The sequence below is a fragment of the Bufo bufo genome, chromosome 8 (genome assembly GCF_905171765.1).
Source record: "Bufo bufo chromosome 8, aBufBuf1.1, whole genome shotgun sequence".
In the NCBI taxonomy this organism is placed as follows: domain Eukaryota; kingdom Metazoa; phylum Chordata; class Amphibia; order Anura; family Bufonidae; genus Bufo; species Bufo bufo.
In genome coordinates, this window is record NC_053396.1 from 28,429,316 (window position 1) to 28,450,665 (window position 21,350).

At 47.2% G+C, this 21,350-nt stretch overlaps 1 protein-coding gene and 2 non-coding genes across 3 annotated transcripts; all 3 read right to left on the minus strand.

Moving 5' to 3' along the window:
- Nucleotides 1–9,280: 9,280 nt before the first annotated feature.
- On the minus strand, nt 9,281–21,070 carry SSR4 (signal sequence receptor subunit 4). The gene is made up of 6 exons (XM_040405737.1): nt 20,926–21,070; nt 19,366–19,484; nt 17,038–17,112; nt 12,531–12,620; nt 12,153–12,218; nt 9,281–9,468 (listed from the first exon to the last, which is right to left on the minus strand). Exons 1-6 carry the CDS (start codon nt 20,981–20,983, stop codon nt 9,364–9,366), a joined length of 513 nt encoding a protein of 170 aa, XP_040261671.1. The 5' UTR covers nt 20,984–21,070; the 3' UTR covers nt 9,281–9,363.
- Nucleotides 19,204–19,339, minus strand: LOC120978336. The gene has a single exon (XR_005774086.1). It is a non-coding gene; the product is annotated as a small nucleolar RNA SNORA42/SNORA80 family (small nucleolar RNA).
- On the minus strand, nt 20,643–20,778 carry LOC120978335. The gene has a single exon (XR_005774085.1). It is a non-coding gene; the product is annotated as a small nucleolar RNA SNORA42/SNORA80 family (small nucleolar RNA).
- Nucleotides 21,071–21,350: the final 280 nt, after the last annotated feature.

Here is a 21,350-nt window from a genome sequence, read left to right on the forward strand (position 1 = left end):
AGGAGGATGAGTAGAGTGAGGAAGCGGAAGAGGAGGTGGCGGACGATGAAGTCACTGACCCAACCTGGGAAGGTGGAAAGCTGAGTGAGGATAGCAGTAGAGAGGGGGAAGGATCTGCAGCACCAAAACAGGCTGGAAGAGGGAGTGGGGTGGCAAAAGGGACACACCAAACAGGCCCGCAACTGTTCCACGGAGCACCTCCTTGCGGAAAGTGCAGACGACAAAAGAATTGTAATTTGCAACCTGTGTCATACAAAAATGAGCAGGGGCGTGAACACTAGCAACCTCACCACCACCAGCATGATCCGCCACATGGCATCAAAGCACCGTAATAGGTGGGCTGAACGCCTGGGTCCACAATCTGTGTCTGCGGGTCATACCACTACCTCCTGTTCCCCGGTGTCACGTTCTGGCCAATCCCCTGTCCAAGACGCAGGCCCGGATGCCTCCTGCCCTGCACCTGGACCTTCGCAAGCACCATCAGCGACCACATCCACTTCCGTGTCCCAGCACAGCGTCCAAATGTCCTTACCCCAGGCATTTGAACGCAAGCGCAAATACCCACCCACCCACACGCCATAGCACTAAATGCGCAGCTTTCCAAATTACTAACCCTGGAAATGTTGCCATTTAGGCTTGTGGACACTGAGGCCTTCCGCAGCCTGATGTCGGTGGCCGCCCCGCGTTACGCAGTCCCCAGCCGCCACTATTTTTCAAGGTGTGCCGTGCCCTCCTTACACCAACATGTGTCCCGTAACATCACACATGCCCTGACCAACGCAGTTACTGGGAAGTTCCACTTAACCACGGACACATGGACAAGTGCTGGTGGCCAGGGACGCTACATTTCACGCTGGGTGAATGTTGTGGAGGCCGGGAGCAAGTCGTACCCTGGGATGGCACAGGTGCTACCGACGCCAAGGATTGTGGGCCCTACGTAGATCAGGGTTTCCACCAGCACCTACGTTAGTAGCTCCAACCCCCACTTCTCCTCCTCCTCCACTTCCACCTCCGAATTATCCGCGTGCAGCACCAGTCAGTCATCAGTCAGTAGTTAGAAGCATTATAGCACTGCAATAGGGAAGCGCCAACAGGCCGTGCTTAAGCTGATATGCTTAGGTGACAAACAGCACACCGCCGCAGAGCTGTGGCAGGGAATAAGACCAGACTGAGCTGTGGCTCTCGCCACTCAACCTAGAACCAGGCATGGTTGTGTGTGATAATGGCCGTAACTTGGTGGCGACTTTGGAGCTCGGCAAGCTCACACACATTCCATGCCTTGCCCACGTCTTAAGCTTAGTGGTTCAGCGGTTTCTCAAAACCTACCCCATTTTGCCTGAGCTACTGGTGAAGGTGCGCCACGTGTGTGCACATTTCCGCAAGTCATCGACAGCTTCAGCTGGTCTGTCAACGCTGCAGCAGCGCTTGAAATTGACAGCTCACCGGCTGTTGTGCGACGTGAGCACGCGCTGGAACTCGACGTTCCACATGTTGGCCAGGCTTTGTGAGCGGCAGAGGGCAGTAGTGGAATACCAGCTGCAACATGGTCGTCGCTTTTCCAGTCAGCTTCCGCTATTCACAAGCGAGTCTGGTGGTCTGACCTCTGTGAGGTTTAAAGAAACTTTGAGGAATCAACACAGATGTTGAGCGGCGATAACACTATTATCAGCGTAACCATCCTACTTCTGTGTCTACTCAAACGCTCGCTGCTCACAATTAGGGACGGCGCTTTGCATATGGAAGAGGTGGAAATAGGGGAGGACATTACACAGGGTGATAGCCAGACCACCCTCAGTTCGTCTTCTCAGTGCGAATTGGACAATGAAGAGGAGGAGCAGGAGATGGTTGCCTCCGCTACACAGGTTAGTACCCATGGAAGTTTAATTCCATCTGTTCAGCGTGGGTGGGCAGAAGAGGAGGAAGAGGATGAGGAGATTGAGAGTGATCCTCCTGATGAGGACAGCGAAGTCTTGCCTGTTGGGACTCTGGCACACATGGCTGACTTCATGTTAGGCTGCCTTTCCAGCGACCCACGCGTTATACGCATTTTAGACAACACGGATTACTGGTTGTTCACCCTTCTCGACCCCCGCTACAAAGAGAACTTCTCATCTCTCATTCCTCTGGTGGAGAGAACGAGCAAAACGGTGCAATACCAGAAGATCCTTGTTGAAAAATTGCTCCAAAAATTTCCATCTGACAACGGTGGCGGCAGAGTCCGTAGTTCCTTGGGCAACCGAGGTGGGGAGACAAGGGGAACACACAGCAGTTCCAACAGAGGCAGGGCAACACTCTCCAAAGCCTGAGACAGTTTCATGACACCCTCCCAGCACCCTCACACTGATGTGCGGCCTAGTGTCGCAAGGAGGGAAACATTTTGGAAGATGGTGAAGGAGTACATAGCAGACCGTGTCAGCGTCCTCAATGATCTCTCAGTGCCTTACAACTACTGGGTGTCCAAGCTGGACACGTGGCACGAACTGGCGCTCTACGCCTTGGAGATTCTGGCCTGCCCTGCCGCCAGCGTTTTGTCTGAGCGGATATTTAGTGCTGCTGGGGGCATAATAACTGATAAGCGCATCCGCCTGTAAACTGAAAATGCTGACAGGTTGACTCTTATAAAAATGAACAAGGCCTGGATTGACCATGACTTCTCGACTCCACCAGAGGAAAGCGGCTGAACATGAAGGCACTTTAAAAATGTACTGAATACACTGTATTCCAATGCACCCCTTCCACCACAAACAAGGGTATATGGTTGAAGCTTCCTTTTCTCATCCTCCTCTTCTATCATATCAACATGCTTATTTGTCGCATATAATGTTTTACGGGGTCAACTCAGCTGCAGGCCCTCGCATATAATTTTTTAGATGGTCAGCTCACCAGCAGGCCCTCACCTACAATATTTTACAGGGTCAGCTCAGCTGCAGGCCCTTGCATATAATTTTTTAGAGGGTCAGCTCACCAGCAGGCCCTCACCTACAATGTTTTACAGGCTCAGTTCACCAGCAGGACCTTGCATATAATTTTTTAGGCCCTCACATATAATTTTTTACAGGGTCAGCTCACCAGCAGGACCTCGCCTACAATGTTTTACAGGATCAGCTCAGCTGCAGGCCCTCACATATAATTTTTTAGAGGGTCAGCTCACCAGCAGGCCCTCGCATATAATTTTTTAGAGGATCAGCTCACCAGCAGACCCGCACCTAAAATGTTTTAGAGGGTCAGCTCACCTGCAAGCCCTCGCATATAATGTTTTACAGGGTCAGCTCACCAGTAGGCCCGCACCTAAAATATTTTACAGGGTCAGCTCAGCTGCAGGCCATCGCATATAATCTTTTACAGGATCAGCTCACCAGTAGGCCCGCACCTAAAATATTTTACAGGGTCAGCGCACCAGCAGGCCCGCACCAAAAATCTTTTACAGGGTCAGCTCACCTGCAGGCCCACGCATATAATGTTTTACAGGGTCAGCTCACCTGCAGGTCCTCACCTACAATCTTTTACAGGGTCAGCTCAGCTGCAGGCCCTCACCTAATTATACCTAATAGGTAATTTGTGCACATGCTGCCGTAGCTATTTCTCAGGCTCCCTCTCCGTAATCAAACCCTGATTCCCAGTTACCCATGGTCACCGTCGGTTGCGCTGAAAATAACATCGAAAATTGATAGGGCAGACATCTGAATGGAACGTCGCCGTCACTGGGACGTGCGATCGGGCCCAGGTTATCTAGAGTCACCAAAGCGGCAGCAGGCCCTCGCCCATAACGTTTTACATGGTCAGATCAGCAGGCGCTAGCTCCAAATGTTTTTGAGGGTCACCAATCATAATTTTTCAAGGGTGTGTATGATGCCCTTCTTTATGTGTAACAAAAGGTGTATTGTAGTTCCGGTTTTTGGCAGCCCTTTCCCTTAGTGCATAGGCTTTATGAGTGTAGAAGTCCCACTACCTCAGTGCTTCTCAATTATTTTCTGTCATGCCCCCCCTAGGAAGAAGAAAACATTTTGCGCCCCCCCGCGTGACTGTAAATAGTATCATTTGTCTATAAAATTGTTATAAGTACACCTCTGCATAACACTGTATCCTTATTAACGTATAAGAGAATAAAAAAAGAAAGAAATGTGGATCGGACACACACTTATGGGGGGATCTGTGGATGACGGACACTTATGGGGGGATCTGTGGATGACGGACACTTATGGGGGGATCTGTGGATGACGGACACTTATGGGGGGATCTGTGGATGACGGACACTTATGGGGGGATCTGTGGATAACGGACACTTATGGGGGGATCTGTGGATGACGGACACTTATGGGGGGGATCTGTGGATGACGGACACTTATGGGGGGATCTGTGGATGACGGACACTTATGGGGGGGATCTGTGGATGACGGACACTTATGGGGGGGATCTGTGGATGACGGACACTTATGGGGGGGATCTGTGGATGACGGACACTTATGGGGGGGATCTGTGGATGACGGACACTTATGGGGGGGATCTGTGGATGACGGACACTTATGGGGGGGATCTGTGGCTGGCACTGTTACAGGGGGATCTGTGGCTGGCACTGTTATATATGTGCCATCCACAGACCCCCCACCCCATAACAGTGCCATCCACAGTGCCCCCCCCAGCCCATAACAGTGCCATCCACAGACCCCCACCCCTTAACTGTGCCATCCACAGATTCCGTGTGCCCGCCGCCGCCGTTTAAAGTTATTAAACATGCCCCCCTCACTCCTAATAGTACCGTATATCCGAATTTCTTCTGTATAATGCCGGCAGGCCGGCGCGTCCCTCAGTGACGTCACTTGTCTGCGCCGCCTGCTTCATTCATAAAGCAGGCGGCGCAGGCACGTGACATCACTGAGGGACGCGCCGGCCTGCCGGCATTATACAGAAGAAATTTGCACACCCCAAAGGCCCGCCCTGAACGAGCCCCCTTTTACGGAGCCTGGCGCCCATCCTGGGGGGCGCGCCCCACTATTTGAGAAGCACTGCAGTACCTGAACAATTGTACCACAATGTGAACGAGGCCCTCTTTTATGTGATATACAGGTTGTATCGGAGTGCCTCTTCCTTGTAATTTTTGGCAGCACTTGCACTTTATATACAAGTAAATATACAGGAAAGAATGTTTCCTAACAATTTTTTCTCTAAAATCGATTTTATCTTCGGTTTTGTGCGTATTATTGTCAGTCTGTAAAAGTGGCGTACTACTCGGACAACATCGTTCCCAGCAGCGACCTGGGAGTCCAAGATGCATCCAGACATCCTCCTCATGCTGTTCCCGAACCATTTCGGTGGTGTTTCCATCAATTTCTGACCTTTTCCTATGAACCAGACACCCTCCCCTCTTCAGAGCAGGGGGTGCCAGGTTTAATGCTCTGGTTCTCCCATTGACTTCCATTATACTCGGGTGCTCGGTAGAGCCCCCGGGCATCCCGATGTGTTCGGACCGAGCCCCCGAGCATTATGGTGCTCGATCAACACTAGTTACAACATTTCTTCTCAATGCCAGATTGCTATAATGGATAATAGAAGTAAAGGGACAGTCATACATACAATGCAGAGTGCATCCAGGCCGCAGAAGATCAGATCCATCAAGCTAATGAGACTCTTAATTATGTAACATATTGTAGGTGTTGAAGAAAGGTATAAGTCCTCGTTATCAATTACACAAGATGTAACAGTCACATCTCATTAGCTCTTAATTTAGGGCAATTTCCAGTGCAAAATTCATTCATTTTTCTAGTTTTTTTTGGTAAACACAGCAGAGGTTTCTCACCAGGGCACAGAAAGTTGCTACCGGGCATTCGCATCTATTCCAATATTGTACGCCGAGTGTCTGTGCTGCCTAAGAAAGGCCGGACATGTAGAGCTGCTATACTTAAAGGGCATCTGTCAGCAGTTTTGTACCAATGAAACTGGCTGACCTGTTACATGTGCACTTGGCAGCTAAAGACATCTGTGTTGGTCCCATGTTCATATGTGCCCGCACTGCTGAGAAATAGGATGCTTTACTATATGCAAATGAGCCTCTAGGAGCAATGGGGGCGTTACCATTACACCTAGAGGCTCTGCAACTGCAGGGCCCCCCACACTTGATTGATGGGATCTGGCAGTGAAAATCTGATCATGCCTGGACCTGTCAAAGTACAGACGTCTTCAGCTGCCAAGTGCACATGTAACAGGTCAGCCAGTGGCATAGGTACAAAACTGCTGACAGATGTTCTTTAAAAACACTGAAGGATTTTACATAAAAATTTCCCATCATCGTTACTTGAATGAATCCTAACCGACTCCCATAGAAGGGAATGCCAGATACAGAAAGTGCAGCACAGCAAGCTCGGCCATTTCTGTACAACCAGCCACCCAAATTATTTGGCCAACAGGACGGGTTCATACATTCTAGAAATAGTGGTGGAACCTGCTCCCATATCTATCAGACATTTAGGACATAACTTGAAGACATGCCATAAACATCTGAGACGAGAAATCCTCTACTTAAGAGCTAGACTGCATGTAGTTCACCATTAGCTCCACTGGAGGGCACCATCTGACTAGTAAGACTACATTTACACCATGTTTGACGCATATGCTGGAAAATTCTATATTGTACATTTTTTTATTTTTAACACAATCATAATGTATGTGAATGAATGAATTGCGAGCTTTTCTGCCATGTAAACTGAGCTCAAGTTCCAGTGAAAATTCTAAGATTTTTAATAAAAGTCACTTTGAACTGTGACCATACCTTACCCTCCTGGATCCACAGTGCACACAAGTTCTCCTCGTGTTACAAATACATCTCCTTAATAGCCATTGTTCTGCACTATAGGTACATACACAATGGATAGAATACTGTCTTTTCATCATTACCTCCTGCAGAGCCACAAATGCAATGAAAGGCACACGGTAAGGGCCACTTCGGTCTATGAATTTTATGGTGGAGAACTGCACGATCCAGTTTTTGAACGCATGCACCTCCAATAAATGTCCACTAGAGGGCCCATTCTAAGGCCTCTTTCACACGGGCGAGATTTCCGCACGGGTTGCAATGCGTGAGGTGAACGCATTGCACCCGCACTGAATCCGGACCCATTCACTTCTATGGGGCTGTGCACACGGGCGGTGATTTTCACGCATCACTTGTGCGTTGCGTGAAAATCGCAGCATGCTCTATTTTGTATGTTTTCCACGCAACGCAGGCCCCATAGAAGTGAATGGAGCTGTGGGAAAATTGCAAGCAAGTGCGGATGCGGTGTGATTTACACGCACGGTTGCTAGGAGACGAACGGGATGGGGACCCGATCATTATTATTTTCCCTTATAACATGGTTATAAGGGAAAATAATAGCATTCTGAATACATAGTACAATAGGGCTGGAGGGGTTAAATAAAAATAAAAATTTTTAACTCACCTTAATCCATTTGTTCGCGCAGCCGGCTTCTCTTCTGTCTTCATCTGTGAGGAAAAGGACCTGTGGTGACGTCACTGCACTCATCACATGGTCTGTCACATGATCCATCCCCATGGTGATGGACCATGTGATGAGCGCAGTGATGTCATCAAAGGTCCTTTACCCAGGTCCTGAAGAAAGACAGAAGAGAAGCCGGGCTGCGCGAACAAGTGGATTAAGGGAGTTAAAAAATATATATTTTTTAACCCCTCCAGCGCTATTGTACTATGCATTCTGTATTCAGAATGCTATTATTTTCCCTTATAACCATGTTATAAGGGAAAATAATTACATCTACACAACCTTGAACCCAAACCCGAACTTCTGTGAAGAAGTTCGGGTTTGGGTGCCAAACATGCCGATTTTTCTTACGCGCGTGCAAAAACGCATTAAAATGTTTTGCACTCGCACTGAAAAATCGCGCATTTTCCCGCAACGTATCCGGCCCAAATCCACGACGCCCGTGTGAAAGAGGCCTAAAGGGATTCTGCATTTTATACACAGTGGAGTCACGTCATTACGACCACTTCCTTAGACGTCAGCAGTGTGTAGTCATGAAGAAAGTCAGGTGTGGCGAGCCGGCGTGGTGGGTGTGCCATAGGCTGTCTGCACACATACCCCTCATTACAGTCATGGGTAAATGGGTTGTAAAAAGGGATGATTATTGGATTTTGGGTCAAGGGTGGCGGTATTTCTGAGCCTGTGCAGTATGTGAACTGTTCTCATGCGGCTGTGGTGAAAGCATATCGTGAGTGGACAAATGGCACCATGGTGAATAAGTGACCTGGAAACTGCGGAGCATCACGTGCCATTGATATCAGCTACGAAGGTGCGCTAGGGTGGACCGACACACTACAGCGGAGCAGCACACCGCCAAAACGAACCAGCAGGTTACCAGACATGTGTCTAATATAACAGTTCAGAGAAGCCTATCAGGCTCCAAAGATTTCACTGCACATTTGCTAATGGGGCTGCATTGGCAGAAAAGGCTTCAATTTTCACGACAGCATTGGATTGGTAAAGGGCTTCCTTCTCCGATGAGTCGCGTTTTCTGCTCAGACTTTGGTGCGTCAGGCGAGAAACAGCGGAGAACAAAAACCCTGCGACCATTGCTGGAAGAACACAGGCTGGTGGTGGCAACATTATAGTCTGGGGTATGTTTTCAGGGCATTTTCTGGGCCAACTCATCCATGTGGAAGGTGGTCTCAACCCATTTTGGTATGAATCCATCCTTGCAGATCATGTACACCCCCATACATGCTGATTGTCTTTCTGAAAGATCCCATAAGCCCCAGTGAAGACAATGTGAAGTGTCACACGGCTAAAAATGTCTGACATTGGTTGGAAGAGCATGACCAAGACTTCCAAGTACTTGAACCCAATTGACCACCTCGATCATGTTCACCCTATGGATCCTCCAGCAGCTGTGGGATGCACTGCCGTCACCATGGCTCCACATACCTGTGACAACCTACCAGGACCTTCTGGAGTCACCCCCAGCCCGTGTAGCATTTACTCTGGATATTAGCTGGTGGTCTGTGTATATTAACATATGGAAGATTTGTAACTTCTCTAGAGCTATATGCTTCCCCATAGAGGGATGTTGGGGTTTCTGAAGTGGCTGTGTGCCCACAGAGCACAGTATAGAGGTATGGAAGCTAGACACAACCTATGGGTCCTAAGATTGCAGCTTGAGGACTGGTGAAGGTTAATATGGTGCTCTGCTCATTGAGAGAGGTATATGAATGGAGTACAGGATCCCACCGCACTGAAGGAAAACTTCTGTTAGAAAGCATTAGCAAAAAATGTAAATTGTATAGAAAAGTTTTATTCCGATTAATGACAAAACCATGAGAACTTTATACACCCGGACCAGTCGCTCTCCTCCTCCTCCTCATGCTTGGATGTTGCCCTTTGCAGTGTATGCTATGTAATATAATACAATGCCGATCAGTCCGGCCAGCACTTCTGTGGACACCCAAGGACCATTCCATGCCCCCTGAAACAAAAGGATACAAGTTACTAACCCTCACAAAATACATAGCTGTCATTACAGCTCTCATAGGAGAGGTCACCCAGCTTTCCAAGTGTCCTGACCAGACAACTACAGCTTCTTAGTCAGGGACCCCCCGCTCCTATATTACTGTATAATTAGGTCAATTTGGGAATATAAGGCTACTTTCCCACTAGTGGCAGGACGGATCCTACAGGCTGTTCACCCTGTCGGATCCGTCCTGCCGCTATTTCGCCCTGCTGCCGGACTAAAAGTACTGCATGTCCGACTTTTTAGTCCGGCAGCCCTTTCACCGCGCACTGCCGTGCTGCGTTCGGAGCTCTGCCCCTGTCCCCATTATAGTCAATGGGGACGGAGCGGCGGTCCGGCGAAATAGCAGCAGGACGGATCCGACATGGTGAACAGCCTACTGGATCCGTCCTGCCGCTAGTGTGAAAGTAGCCTAACCCATCCCTTAACCAGAAGCAGTTCTAAGAAACTTCTGACCAGAATTTAAACAAATTACTTTCATGCTGGAGATCACACACGTTTGTCAAAAAATAGATAAAAGTAAGAAATGACTGAATGGGACAATTTGGGATTTCCAAAAGATTTAGTTCTTTTTTTTCTAAAGCTACTTTCACACTTGCGGCAGAGAGATCCGGCAAGCAGTTCCGTCACCAGAACTGCCTGCCGGATCCGGCAAAACGTATGTCAACTGATGGCATTTGTAAGACTGATCAGGATCCTTATCAGTCTGAAAATGCCTGATCAGTCAGAAAAATGCATTGAAATGCCGGATCAGTCTTTCCGGTGTCATCTTGCAAAACGGATCCAGCATTTATTTTTGTCACTTTTTTCAGTCTGCGCATGTGCAGACTGGAATGATGGATCCGGCACTAATACATTCCTATGGGAAAAAATGCCGGATCCGGCATTCAGGCAAGTCTTCCGTTTTTTGGGCCGGAGATAAAACCGTAGCATGCTGCAGTATTATCTCCATCCTGATCAGTCAGAAATACTCAACTGAAGACATCCTGATGCATCCTGAACGGATTGCTCTCCATTCAGAATGCATGGGGATAAAACTGATCAGTTATTTTCCGGCATTGAGACTTTTTGACGGAACTCTATGCCGGAAAAGAAAAACGCAAGTGTGAAAGTATTCTAAGTTAGGGTACTTTCACACTAGCGTTTTTCTTTTCCGGCATAGAGTTCCGTCCTAGGGGCTCTATACCGGAAAGGAACTGATCAGTTTTATCCCCATGCATTCTGAATGGAGAGCGATCCGTTCAGGATGTCTTCAGAGGATGTCTTCCGTTCAGTCTTTCTGACTGATCAGGACGGAGATAATACCGCAGCATGCTACGGTTTTTATCTCCGGCCCAAAAAACTGAAGACTTGCCTGAATGCCGGATCTGGCATTTTTTTCCATAGGAATGTATTAGTGCCGAATCCGACATTCAAAATACCAAAATGCCAGATCCGTCCTTCCGCAGACTGGTAAAAATGTGGAAAAAAAAATAAAAAACGCATCCGTTTGTCCATATGACAAATGGACAGACGGTTCCGTTCTTGCAATGCATTTGTAAGAAGGATCAGGATCCTGATCAGCCTTAAAATGCAATCAGTTGGCATACGTTTTGCCGGAACTGCCTGCTGGATTCCTCTGCCGCAAGTGTGAAAGTACACTTAGGTCCGTCCTGGCACACAATGCAAGTCCATTATACTTATTATACTGCTCCTGATGAAGGGAGTTTTGCATGGTCCCGAAACGCGTTGAGCCAGATTTACTTATGTAATAAAGAACCTGAAAAGATGCCCAGTGTGACGATGACTGCCTTCATCTTCTAACACTCTACAGGCAATCCAGGCTGGGAGGGGTTAATAGGGTCACCCGGTGTCGGTTTATCCGGGTTTCCCCCCCCCTTGTGAAGTAAGTCACAATATTCGTTTTATTGTCATTCTCCATTTACACCTCTAACACGCTTTCGTTATGTTGTGATGTCTACCCCTCCACTACAGGCCCTAGCCTAATTTGGGTCACTTGTGCGAGTGTGGGTCTGACTGATAAACTATCACTTTGTTTCTGGATCTATAGATATAGACAGAGACCTCATTCTTGAACAATCGTTCTCATTAAGTATGGGGTACAGCTCCTTAGGACCCCTGTGGATTACATGTGCGCTTGGCAGCTGAAGGCATCTGTGTTGGTCCCATGTCCATATGTGCCCGTATTGCTGAGAAAAATGAAGTTGTAATATATGCAAATGAGCCTCTAGGAGCAACGGGGGCGTTACTATTACACCTAGAGGTTCAGCTCTCTGCAACCGCCTCACCAGCTGCACTTTGACTTCAGGAGAAGTCAGGGCAGGTAGGATGACATTTTCACTGGCTGGCCTGTTAAAGTGGAGAAAACACGGCAGTTGCAGAGAGAGCAGAGCCTCTAGGTGTAACGGTAACGCCCCCGTTGCTCCTAGAGCCTAATCTGCATATATTAAAATTACATTTTTCTCAGTAATGCAGACACATATGAACATGGGACGAACACAGACGCCTTCAGCTGCCAAGCGCACATGTAACAGGTCAGCCAGTGTCATAGGTACAAAACTGCTGACAGATGCCCTTTAAGTTGTTGATCATAAAATAAAGCTCAGGTTCCAGCACAGATCAGTGTGTGGTGATCTTACCCTATGATCAACATTGACGGTGAAGAGAGGCTTGATGGCAGAGATGTCTTCATTGTTCCTCTGGGCCTAGAAAACAAAAAGTATTCATGAGACCACTGAAATATTATGAAATGGGGGGGCTAAACCATGAAGGTGCAGCAACGCCTCCCTGAGAATGCTCTGCTCTTTTGAGCTTCTGCTTGGCTTTTCCAGCACGCAGAGTACAGATTCATAGAAAGTATATAAGATCTGTCCTCCGTATGCTGGAAAAGATGAGCAGAGGCGTTAAAAACCCGACGGTGCAGAGCGCTCCGAGAGGCCCTGTTGCTTCTTTGTGGTTTCAGCAAAGGTTTAGGTCCCCGTCAATAGACAGAAGCCAGAACACTGCCCCCTGCTGACCTTTCTCAGGATACTATAAGATTCCTCATCAAAGAACTTCACTTCATAGGTGCCGGAGTGAGCGTTCTTGTGTTCCAAGCTCCAGGAGACCTAGGAGAAAGGTAATGAAGAGACCATTAGATATTCGGTTTCTGAAATTTTCCTTTGTCAGGGTAGGGTCAGAACCTTCATGGTCAGACAAGCAAAGCTGGGCTATGACAAGCAGTGAACATATATGGCCATGGTGACATCTGGCATCTCATATCTGTATTATTAATCTGATTTTTCTTATACAGTATTTATATGGGAAATAGCACAAAACCCAAGGCAGGATCTCCATGACCAGAAGGAATGAATGACCCCCATGTGGAGGACCAGTTTGATTTTAATGAGCAAAGATTAAAGGGGTTGTCCGGGTTCATTTACCATGTATGAGTGGAGCATCTGCGCATTTCTTGCTCTGAGGCTCCCCCTTGCCCTGCGCTGCATCCCGCAGGACATGGGCTGTTTGTTTACCGCCAGTGACGTACCAGGCTTTTTCTCAGTATGATTGGCGGAGGCTTCCGCCTAGCAGCGATCCCGGTAACGTCACCGGCACTAATGGGCAGTCTTCAGCTCTGTCTTAGAGCTCATGCACACGACCGTCGTCGTTTTGCGTTTTTTTTTTTACGGATCCGTTGTTCCGAATCAGAGTTTTTTTTCTCTCTCTCTCGCTGATTTAAGTTCTCTTCTGTTCCGTTATTCCACAAAACATATCCGTATGGTTTCCGCATTTGATCCCTTTTTTGCAGATTGGAAACAGTAACTTATTAATCACCAAACACACGAGCAATATGGACTGGGCATAGCATTTCTATAGTATGGATCCGCAAAATACGGATGTATTTCGTGTGCGTTCTGTATTTTTTGTGGACCCATTGACTTGAATGGGGCCTTGGACTGTGATTGGCGGACAATAATAGGACATGCACTACTTTTTTGCGAAACGGAATGCACACGGAGTACCTTCCGTTGTTTTTGCGGACGCATTGAAGTGAATGGTTCTGCGTACGGTCGCAAAAAAAAATAAAACACGGAACGGAAGCGGAAAGAAAATACGGTGGTGTGCATGAGCCCTTAGCCTGTAAAACAGCCTAGGGCAGCGCTAAAGACCCGATTTGTGCCGGTGATGTCATCGGGCTCAATGCTAGGTGGAAGCTTCCTCCTAGCATTCACCAGTAGTGAAGAAAAAGCCCTTTCCCTGCGCAGCACAGGGCAAGGGGGAGCATTCGCCTCTGAACACGGACAACCCCTTCAACCTTGTGTTAAGCCGAGAAATCTTGTGTTTTTTGCATTTCCATTTTCTTAGCCGTGTGAGGGTTCGTTTTTTGCGGGACAAGTTGTACTTCCTAATGGCACCATTTAATATTGCATATAATAGAGTGGGAAGCATTCCCTATGCAGTAAAGCTGACCTGTTACCTTCACTGTCCTGGTCAGTATGATTACAACAATACCACATTTATATCGTTTTTATTGTGTTTTAAAACACTTAGGCAAACAGTTTTTTTTTTTTTTATTATTGCCAATATTCTGACCCTATAGCTTTTTTTTTCAAATAGTCTATGGAGCTGTGCGAGAGCTATTTTTTGTGGGCGATCTGTAGTTTTCAGCAACACCATTTTGGGGGGGGGGGGTGTATGACTGAGCACTTTTTATTCAATTTTTCACTGGCCATTTTGATTTTTTTCAGTTACGGTGTACTCTTTATGGGATAAATACATTTATATTATATATTGGGGTTTTGGGAAGTAGTGGCGTGCAATATGAAGTTTACTTTTTTGTATTTTTATTATGGGTAAAGAGGGGGCGACTCGTTTTAAAATATATTTTTGAAAACGTAAGAAAGTACAAAGGGGCTCACACACAAATGTGATGGATACTGAGGGTTCACCACCTGACTGGGTCACCCAGTCCCAGTGGAAATAGTAAATAAAAAAAACACACAGGTGTGCACTCCACCTTCTAGTTTTGCATATAAGTAAATGATTTAATAAAAAAAAAAAATATAATACATATACAATCCCCCCCCCCCCCCCCCCAAAAAAAAATACATAAAAAAAATAATAAATGGGCCTACGACATATCTCAGTCAAATATTCTCAAACCATCTGGCATAGTAATACAACCCTCAGTGGGATTCAGCTGGATGTATTATGGTAGCTATATTTCTAGACACAGAGTATAATATGAATATAAATCCAGGAGAAGAGATGGAGCTTATGAAGAAACATATACTCTTATGTTTCTTCATACTTTTTTCAATTTTTTTTTAAACTTTTTTCTCTTTTCTTAACTTTCTTTGCCTTTGAATATGAATTAATATATGAAATAAAGGATAGAGCAAAGGTATTGAAACAAAACGCACTAAAATGCGGAAAACCCCCCCCCACATAAACCACAAGGTCTAAAACGTTGAGAATAAGGGCTTTTTTTTGAATGTGTAAGGATTTGTTGATATATGGCTATAGGAGGTATTGTAGATAGACGGTGAAGAAATATATACCGTAAATGCCGCAACAAAAGAAGGAATGTGCCTATGAGGATAGCCGGACATAAAAGGACTCCATATACGGGCTTTACTTTGAACCCAATTTGCGTTATAACCAGTTCACAGCATTATAAAAAAAACGGTATCGCCATATTTATAAATATAAGCTAGTGCCCCAAAACGCGTCTAAAAATATACTTCTATACAACTTTATGGTCCGGACCCAAGGTGTATAAAGCAACACTCGTCTTGGAGAAGCAGCGCGCTAGAATTGAATATCAACCATCGCTTGAGGTTTCGCGACTCAGAAGCCTGCTGCCACTACAGAGCTCCACATAAGGTACCAAGAGCAGGAGGAGGGGTACGTGCACTAATTCAAACCCCGTACCTCAGGACTGGCGAGCGGCGCGCCAAGTTACTGTTATTGGAAACAAAGTTGGCGATACGGTTCCATCATGGCAATAGGATATTTACACCCGATATGCGGGTGATGATGAAGCTTCCTCTGGCTGCGCCCAGCCGGTCACGTGCTCTGCTGTTTGTGTCCATTCAGTGACTGCAGCAGGACATTCATATTTAATACGCTGATAATGATAAACGGATCTCTTGCTCTACAAATTAGGTAAGACGTGTGTGCTCGACCTGCCAACCCATTCAGCGTTATTCACTACAAAGGATCTACGCTTTTATGGAATAACTGTTATGAGAGCCAACAGATGTGAATTGGGGTACTTTCACACTTGCGGCAGAGGATTCCGGCAGATTGAACTGCCTGCCGGATCCGTCAAAACGCACGCAAACTGATGGTATTTGTCAGACGGATCAGGATCCTGTACCGTATGACAAATGCATTGAAATGCCGGATGTCTTCTGGAAAAACGGATCCGGCATTTATTTTTTTGACATTTTTTGCGGATTTCTCCCCATTCAGAATGCATTAGGATAAAACTGATCAGTTATTTTCCGGTATTGAGCCCCTAGGACGGAACTCGATGCTGGAAAAGAATAACGCTGGTGTGAAAGTACCCTTAGCCTTTTTATTTGCGATATCAATATATATATATATATATTAGAGGAATAGTCTTCTATACTCATCTGGATAGGGAATTACTGTTATGGACTTATGTTGAACACTACTGAATATTGAAGAGCAGTATTGCTATATTTTGTGAAAACCCAATATTGCCATATATCTATATCTACTTCCATTTATTTTTTTATACATTTTTTTCTTCCTACAATCCTGTATTGGAATCAATATATACTTATTCTCTATTTTACAGTATCTGTACTATAAATGTGAATGAAGGGGCAATAAGTTTTTTATATATTTTTTTAGGGGGGGATTGTATATGTATTATTTTTTATCTTTATATATTTTTATTAAATAATTTACCTATATGCAAAACTAGAAGAAGGAGTGCACACCTGTTTTTTTCACTTATATTTTTAAAAACACTTACTTTTTCTTGTTGTTGTTTTTTTAAGCCTCACTAGGGGACTAAACATGTGATCTTCAGGTCGCTTCTGCCACACACTGCAATGAATCATCATGTATTGCAGATTCGCCATGTTCTTATAGAGCCCTGCCACCTGCAGGTCTGCATAAGAACTACAGCTGTAATAGGCTGGGATTCTTCACAGAGACCCAGGCTACTACCACACGGTCTCAGCGCAGGGAGCTGTTCAGGCCCTGGGAGCGCAGCACTCTTGGGGAAAGCCGGGCACGGCATCTGAGGGGTTAAATGTCCGAGATCGGCTTTATTGCCAATTGCAGATAATTAGCCCTGGGTCTCTGCTGTTTACAACAGCAGAAAACCACTGGCTATGGCGCCTGCGACACTGCAAGGGGAAAACCATTCACTGATGGCTTACTTTGTGAGAATGGCGGATTCTGGAGGTGGGCAGGGGCCGCTGCCCACAATCAAGGCATTGCCAGTGGCAGCGCTGACACAAACAGGGAAGCCGGCTCAGTGTGTGCAGCGAGTAAGATTCCTACCTGGTATCTTCCAATGTCCTGGCCTCGGGTAACTGGAAATTGCTTCCCATTTACATCCGCATAAAGTGCAACGTTCTGCAGGGAAGAAGACAAAAGACAATGTCCGGTCACACATCTGCTGTAGTAATAACCCATAGAGGTCACATCGACTTATCCAGTTACAATTCCATATTATGTCCCCCTAAGGCCTCTTGCACACGAACGTTGCGTGCCCATGGCCATACGGCGGGTCCGCAATAAACGGGCACTCCGCATCACGGATGCGGACCCATTCACTTGAATGGGTCCGCAATCACGGAGATGCGGAACGGAAGCACGGATCGGAACACTACGGAGTGCCTCCGCGGTGTTTCCTGTCCGTGCCTCCGCACCGCTAAAGAAAATAGAACTTGCGGATGGATAACGGACCCGTTCAAGTTGAATGGGTCTCGATCCGTCCCGGGCACCGCACGAACGTTGCGGTCCTCAATGCACGGAACAGATGCCCAACGTTCGTGTGCAAGAGGCCTAAGAAAGTAGGACGCAACAGTCCTAGCACTTTCATTGTGACTGCAAACGTATAAACCCCTGGAGGCCCACAGGAAGTCAGACCCAAACATATCCGACTCCTCTCATCCTCCAAGAGTCACGTGCTGCCAGAGAGGAGTCCGGCTTATTCATGAGCCTCTGCTCTCCGACAGCTTTCTCCTAGGGCGATTGGGGGAATGTAGGTGGCAGGTCCCCTTTAAATATGCAAGGACAAAATATCCTCCACCTTCTTGTCTTCAACGCTGTAGCGGTGACATACAGGGTTACGACACCTGAGCGCAGTGATTGGCTGCAGTGGTCATGTGCTGTATGCCTGCATGTCCCCACCGCAGCCTTGTAGACAGTGGGGGGAGGACCGAAGGGAAGCAGGAGAATATAGGGTTAAGGTATTTAGTGGCATAGAGCTCTTTTAGGGAACTTAGACAACCCCTTTAACTACAGCAGAGACCCCACGATTCCAAAAAAGCCAGGAGGTCCTGGGTAGTCAAACGCTCAAAAAGTGATGACATATCCTACAATAGTGCGAACACCCCTTTAAATGTGCCCATCGGATAATATCCCTCGTCACATTTCCAATCCGGTGCCCAGTAAGGACAGTGGGGGAGATTCATCAAAACTGATGTCAAGGAAAACTGGCTTAGGGCTCATGCACACAAACGTATTTTTTTTTCTGTGTCCGTTCCGTTTTTTTCCGGCCCGTATGCCAAACCATTCATTTCAAAGAGGCCGCAAAAAAAAAAAAATATATAAAATGAGTCCGTATGTCAGCAAGTCCATTCCGCAAAAAAAAATATATAAACATGTCCAATGGATCAGCAAAAAAATACGGATTTAACACAGACATCACACGGATGTCATAATTTTTTTTTTTTTGCGGATCGCAAAATACATACAGTGGTGTGCATGAGCCCTTAGGGAGAGTTCACATCTCCGTTTCATTTTCCGTTCTTATATCCATAAAAAAAACGGATCCTGTTGCTTCAGTTGGCGTCCGTTTGAGCCATTTCCATCCGAGATACGTTTTTCGGCGGAAGAAAAAAGCTGATCGCGCAGGACTTTTTTTTTCCCACCTAAAAAACGGATCTCAGATGGAAATGGCTGAAACAGACGCCAACTGATGCAACAGGATCCGTTTTGGTTTTTTCTCTTCTGATGGATCAGCAGAACGGAAAGTGAAACCCATAGTTTCCCATAGCAACCAATCAGATTCCAGCTTTCATTTTCCGAGGGAACGTTGAAGAATGAAAGCTGAAATCTGATTGGTTGCTAGGGGCAACTAAACCAGTTCTACTTTTACACCAGTTTTGATAAATCTCACCATTGTGTTGCGTTTCACACTGCGGTCAACATTAGGACCAGAGCAGATGTTTAAGGGGGTTTTGCGGAAGTGACCTACCCCCGCCAATCAGCTGTTTGAAGAGGCCCCTGCACACGGGGTCACTGAAGTGAATAGGACTGGGCTGCAATACCAAGCAAAGCCACTATACAATGGAGGGCGCTGTGTTTGATATACTATGAAGAAGCACGTCCGAGGGTGGGGGGGAACAGAATCCAGAAAACCCCTTTAACAAGCCCAGGGGGGAGGCATTTACATTGTCCAAACCAGTGGACGGAGAAGACCCCACGTGCCATACATGTGACTGTCCTGCTCTCTTCAGTGGTCGTGGCTTATGGGCACAGGCCTGCCAATGGTTCGGAGCAGTACTTCTCTCTAGCATGGGGTACACTATGGGGAGGTCATTATCAGGACCCCACCAGAAATCCATAGCCATGCTGAAGGGGGTCCTGCGGTATAGTTACCTGTGCGCCATTGGTGCACATCAGAGAAATCTCCACAATGAAAGCCACTTCCGAGGAGATGACGGCGTCTGAGGTAGTGTAGTAGGCCGGGACGATGACCGGCTCCGTGCAGCTCTCCGCTGAAAGAGAAGGCATGGTGAGAAAAACGACAATATCAAGGGGTCCGGCTGCCCCTCCCTGGCACTGCCAACTGGCAGAATACATTACTGCAGCGGTTTTATACAAGAACAAGCCCTTATTTTACATTAGAAGGGGTTGTCCCATCTTAGACATTGGTCGGACCACCTCCTATCTCCTGAGTGAAGAGCAGCCATCCTCCATTTATTTCTATGGGACTGCCGAAAATAGCCGAGCGCTGACTCGTGAACGGAGCGGTGGCCGCGCTTGTGTGGCGCCCTCTCCATTGATTTCTATAGGAATTCCGAAAATGGCCGTGCGCGATTGCTCGGCTATGTTCAGAGCTCCAATATAAATGAGCAGAAAGCGCACCACCCAAGCTCTCCTTCACCTTCGGGGAACCTATTGGAGATAGGTGCGGGTCCCACCTCAGAAACCCGCACCTATCAGATGGCATATCCAGATAAGTCCAACAAATTCACGGGATAGGGAGATAAGTGATGGGTGGGGGACAGACCACCGGGGCCCCTGCTGATCATGAGTATGGGGGGCCAGTGCTTTCCCATTTGAAGAGAGGTGGTCCCGCTCCATTCAGCTCTCTCTCCGTCAGTCCTATAGAGCTGAAGGGAGAACAGACCCCTGATCTCATGATCGGAGGGGGCCCCAGAGGTCAGACCCCCATCATTCAGACACCTATTCCTTATCCTGCGGATAGGGGATTAATTATATTGATGGGACACGCCTTTTGAATTAGAATTTGCAGGCCCAATGCCCGAGGCTGCACTACTGAGACAACACAGCCCCTTCTGATCAAGTCAGGTACAACGTCACCATGGCAACCCCATGGATTTCAGCCATCCCCAATATTCCCCTGCCATACGCACCCAGCAGATTCTCAGTAGTGCAGCCTCAGGCTTTGGGTCTATAACGGTATTTCGGCACAGAATATAGAATTTGGATAATAGAGTCCTATTTCCGGGTGAGTCTACTTAAAGGTTTTCTCCGTGACAACCGGTTAAAGGGCTATTCCCACCTCGAGGATAGGGGGTCCACTAGGGTCTATGTAATCCTCATAGATCCTAGTGGACCCTAAGAGTCCTATAATCATAGGCACTGATACTACCACTTTTCAGCACAGCATATAAAAGTCAACGGTAGGTATCTGTACGGCTCACTTCAGTGGTTGGGCACACAGTGGCAGCGCCCACCAATGGTTCGGAGCAGTAGGTCTCTCTAGCATGGGGTACACTATGAGGGGATCACTGATCACATCCCACCATAAATCCATTGCCATGCTGCTAACTACTTACTGGGGGCACTGGGATTCGAACCCAGGACGTCTGCATTCCCAGTCAGAGCACTAACCACTGAGCCACCCACCTCCAGTCTAACCATGCACTGGATGTATTCCCCCATACTGGCACTACCCACCTCACCACTCACCTGTACAACCCGCCACGGCCAGCAGCAGCGCCACCAACACACGCAAAGCTCCTGCCATGATGCCAACTGAGACACGACACCTCTCCGCCGCAGGAACCCTTTCGAAGGAGGAGCCACACAGGGCCACCTCAGCTTGAAACGCAATGCACCCTGGGACAGGATTTACAAACGGCCATCTTTACTGTGGGAATCGCCTTCGCGAAAACTACAGGGCTATTTTTTAACACCGCGCCCGAAAGCCATAGCCCAAAACGTCGCTTTATTGTGTCAAACCATATGACAATTGGCGACATTTCGCCTCCCTCTCCGTGCGTACAGCTAAAGCGTCTTCATGCCAGTATTAAACATGGCGCTTCGCTACTTCCGGTCAACGGTTTAAGACACGTCAAGGTTTAGCGCGTGCGCAGTAGACGGGAATGCAGCGC

Bases quoted from the DNA above. Each gene is read 5' to 3' on its own strand.
- SSR4 (XM_040405737.1), bottom strand. From the start codon at position 20,983: ATGGCAGGAGCTTTGCGTGTGTTGGTGGCGCTGCTGCTGGCCGTGGCG. The intron at 17,113-19,365 runs GTAACTATACCG...TCTTCCCTGCAG, and splicing joins TGTGCACCAATGGCGCACAG to AACGTTGCACTTTATGCGGA. The intron at 12,621-17,037 runs GTAGGAATCTTA...CCTTTCTCCTAG, and splicing joins AGGACATTGGAAGATACCAG to GTCTCCTGGAGCTTGGAACA.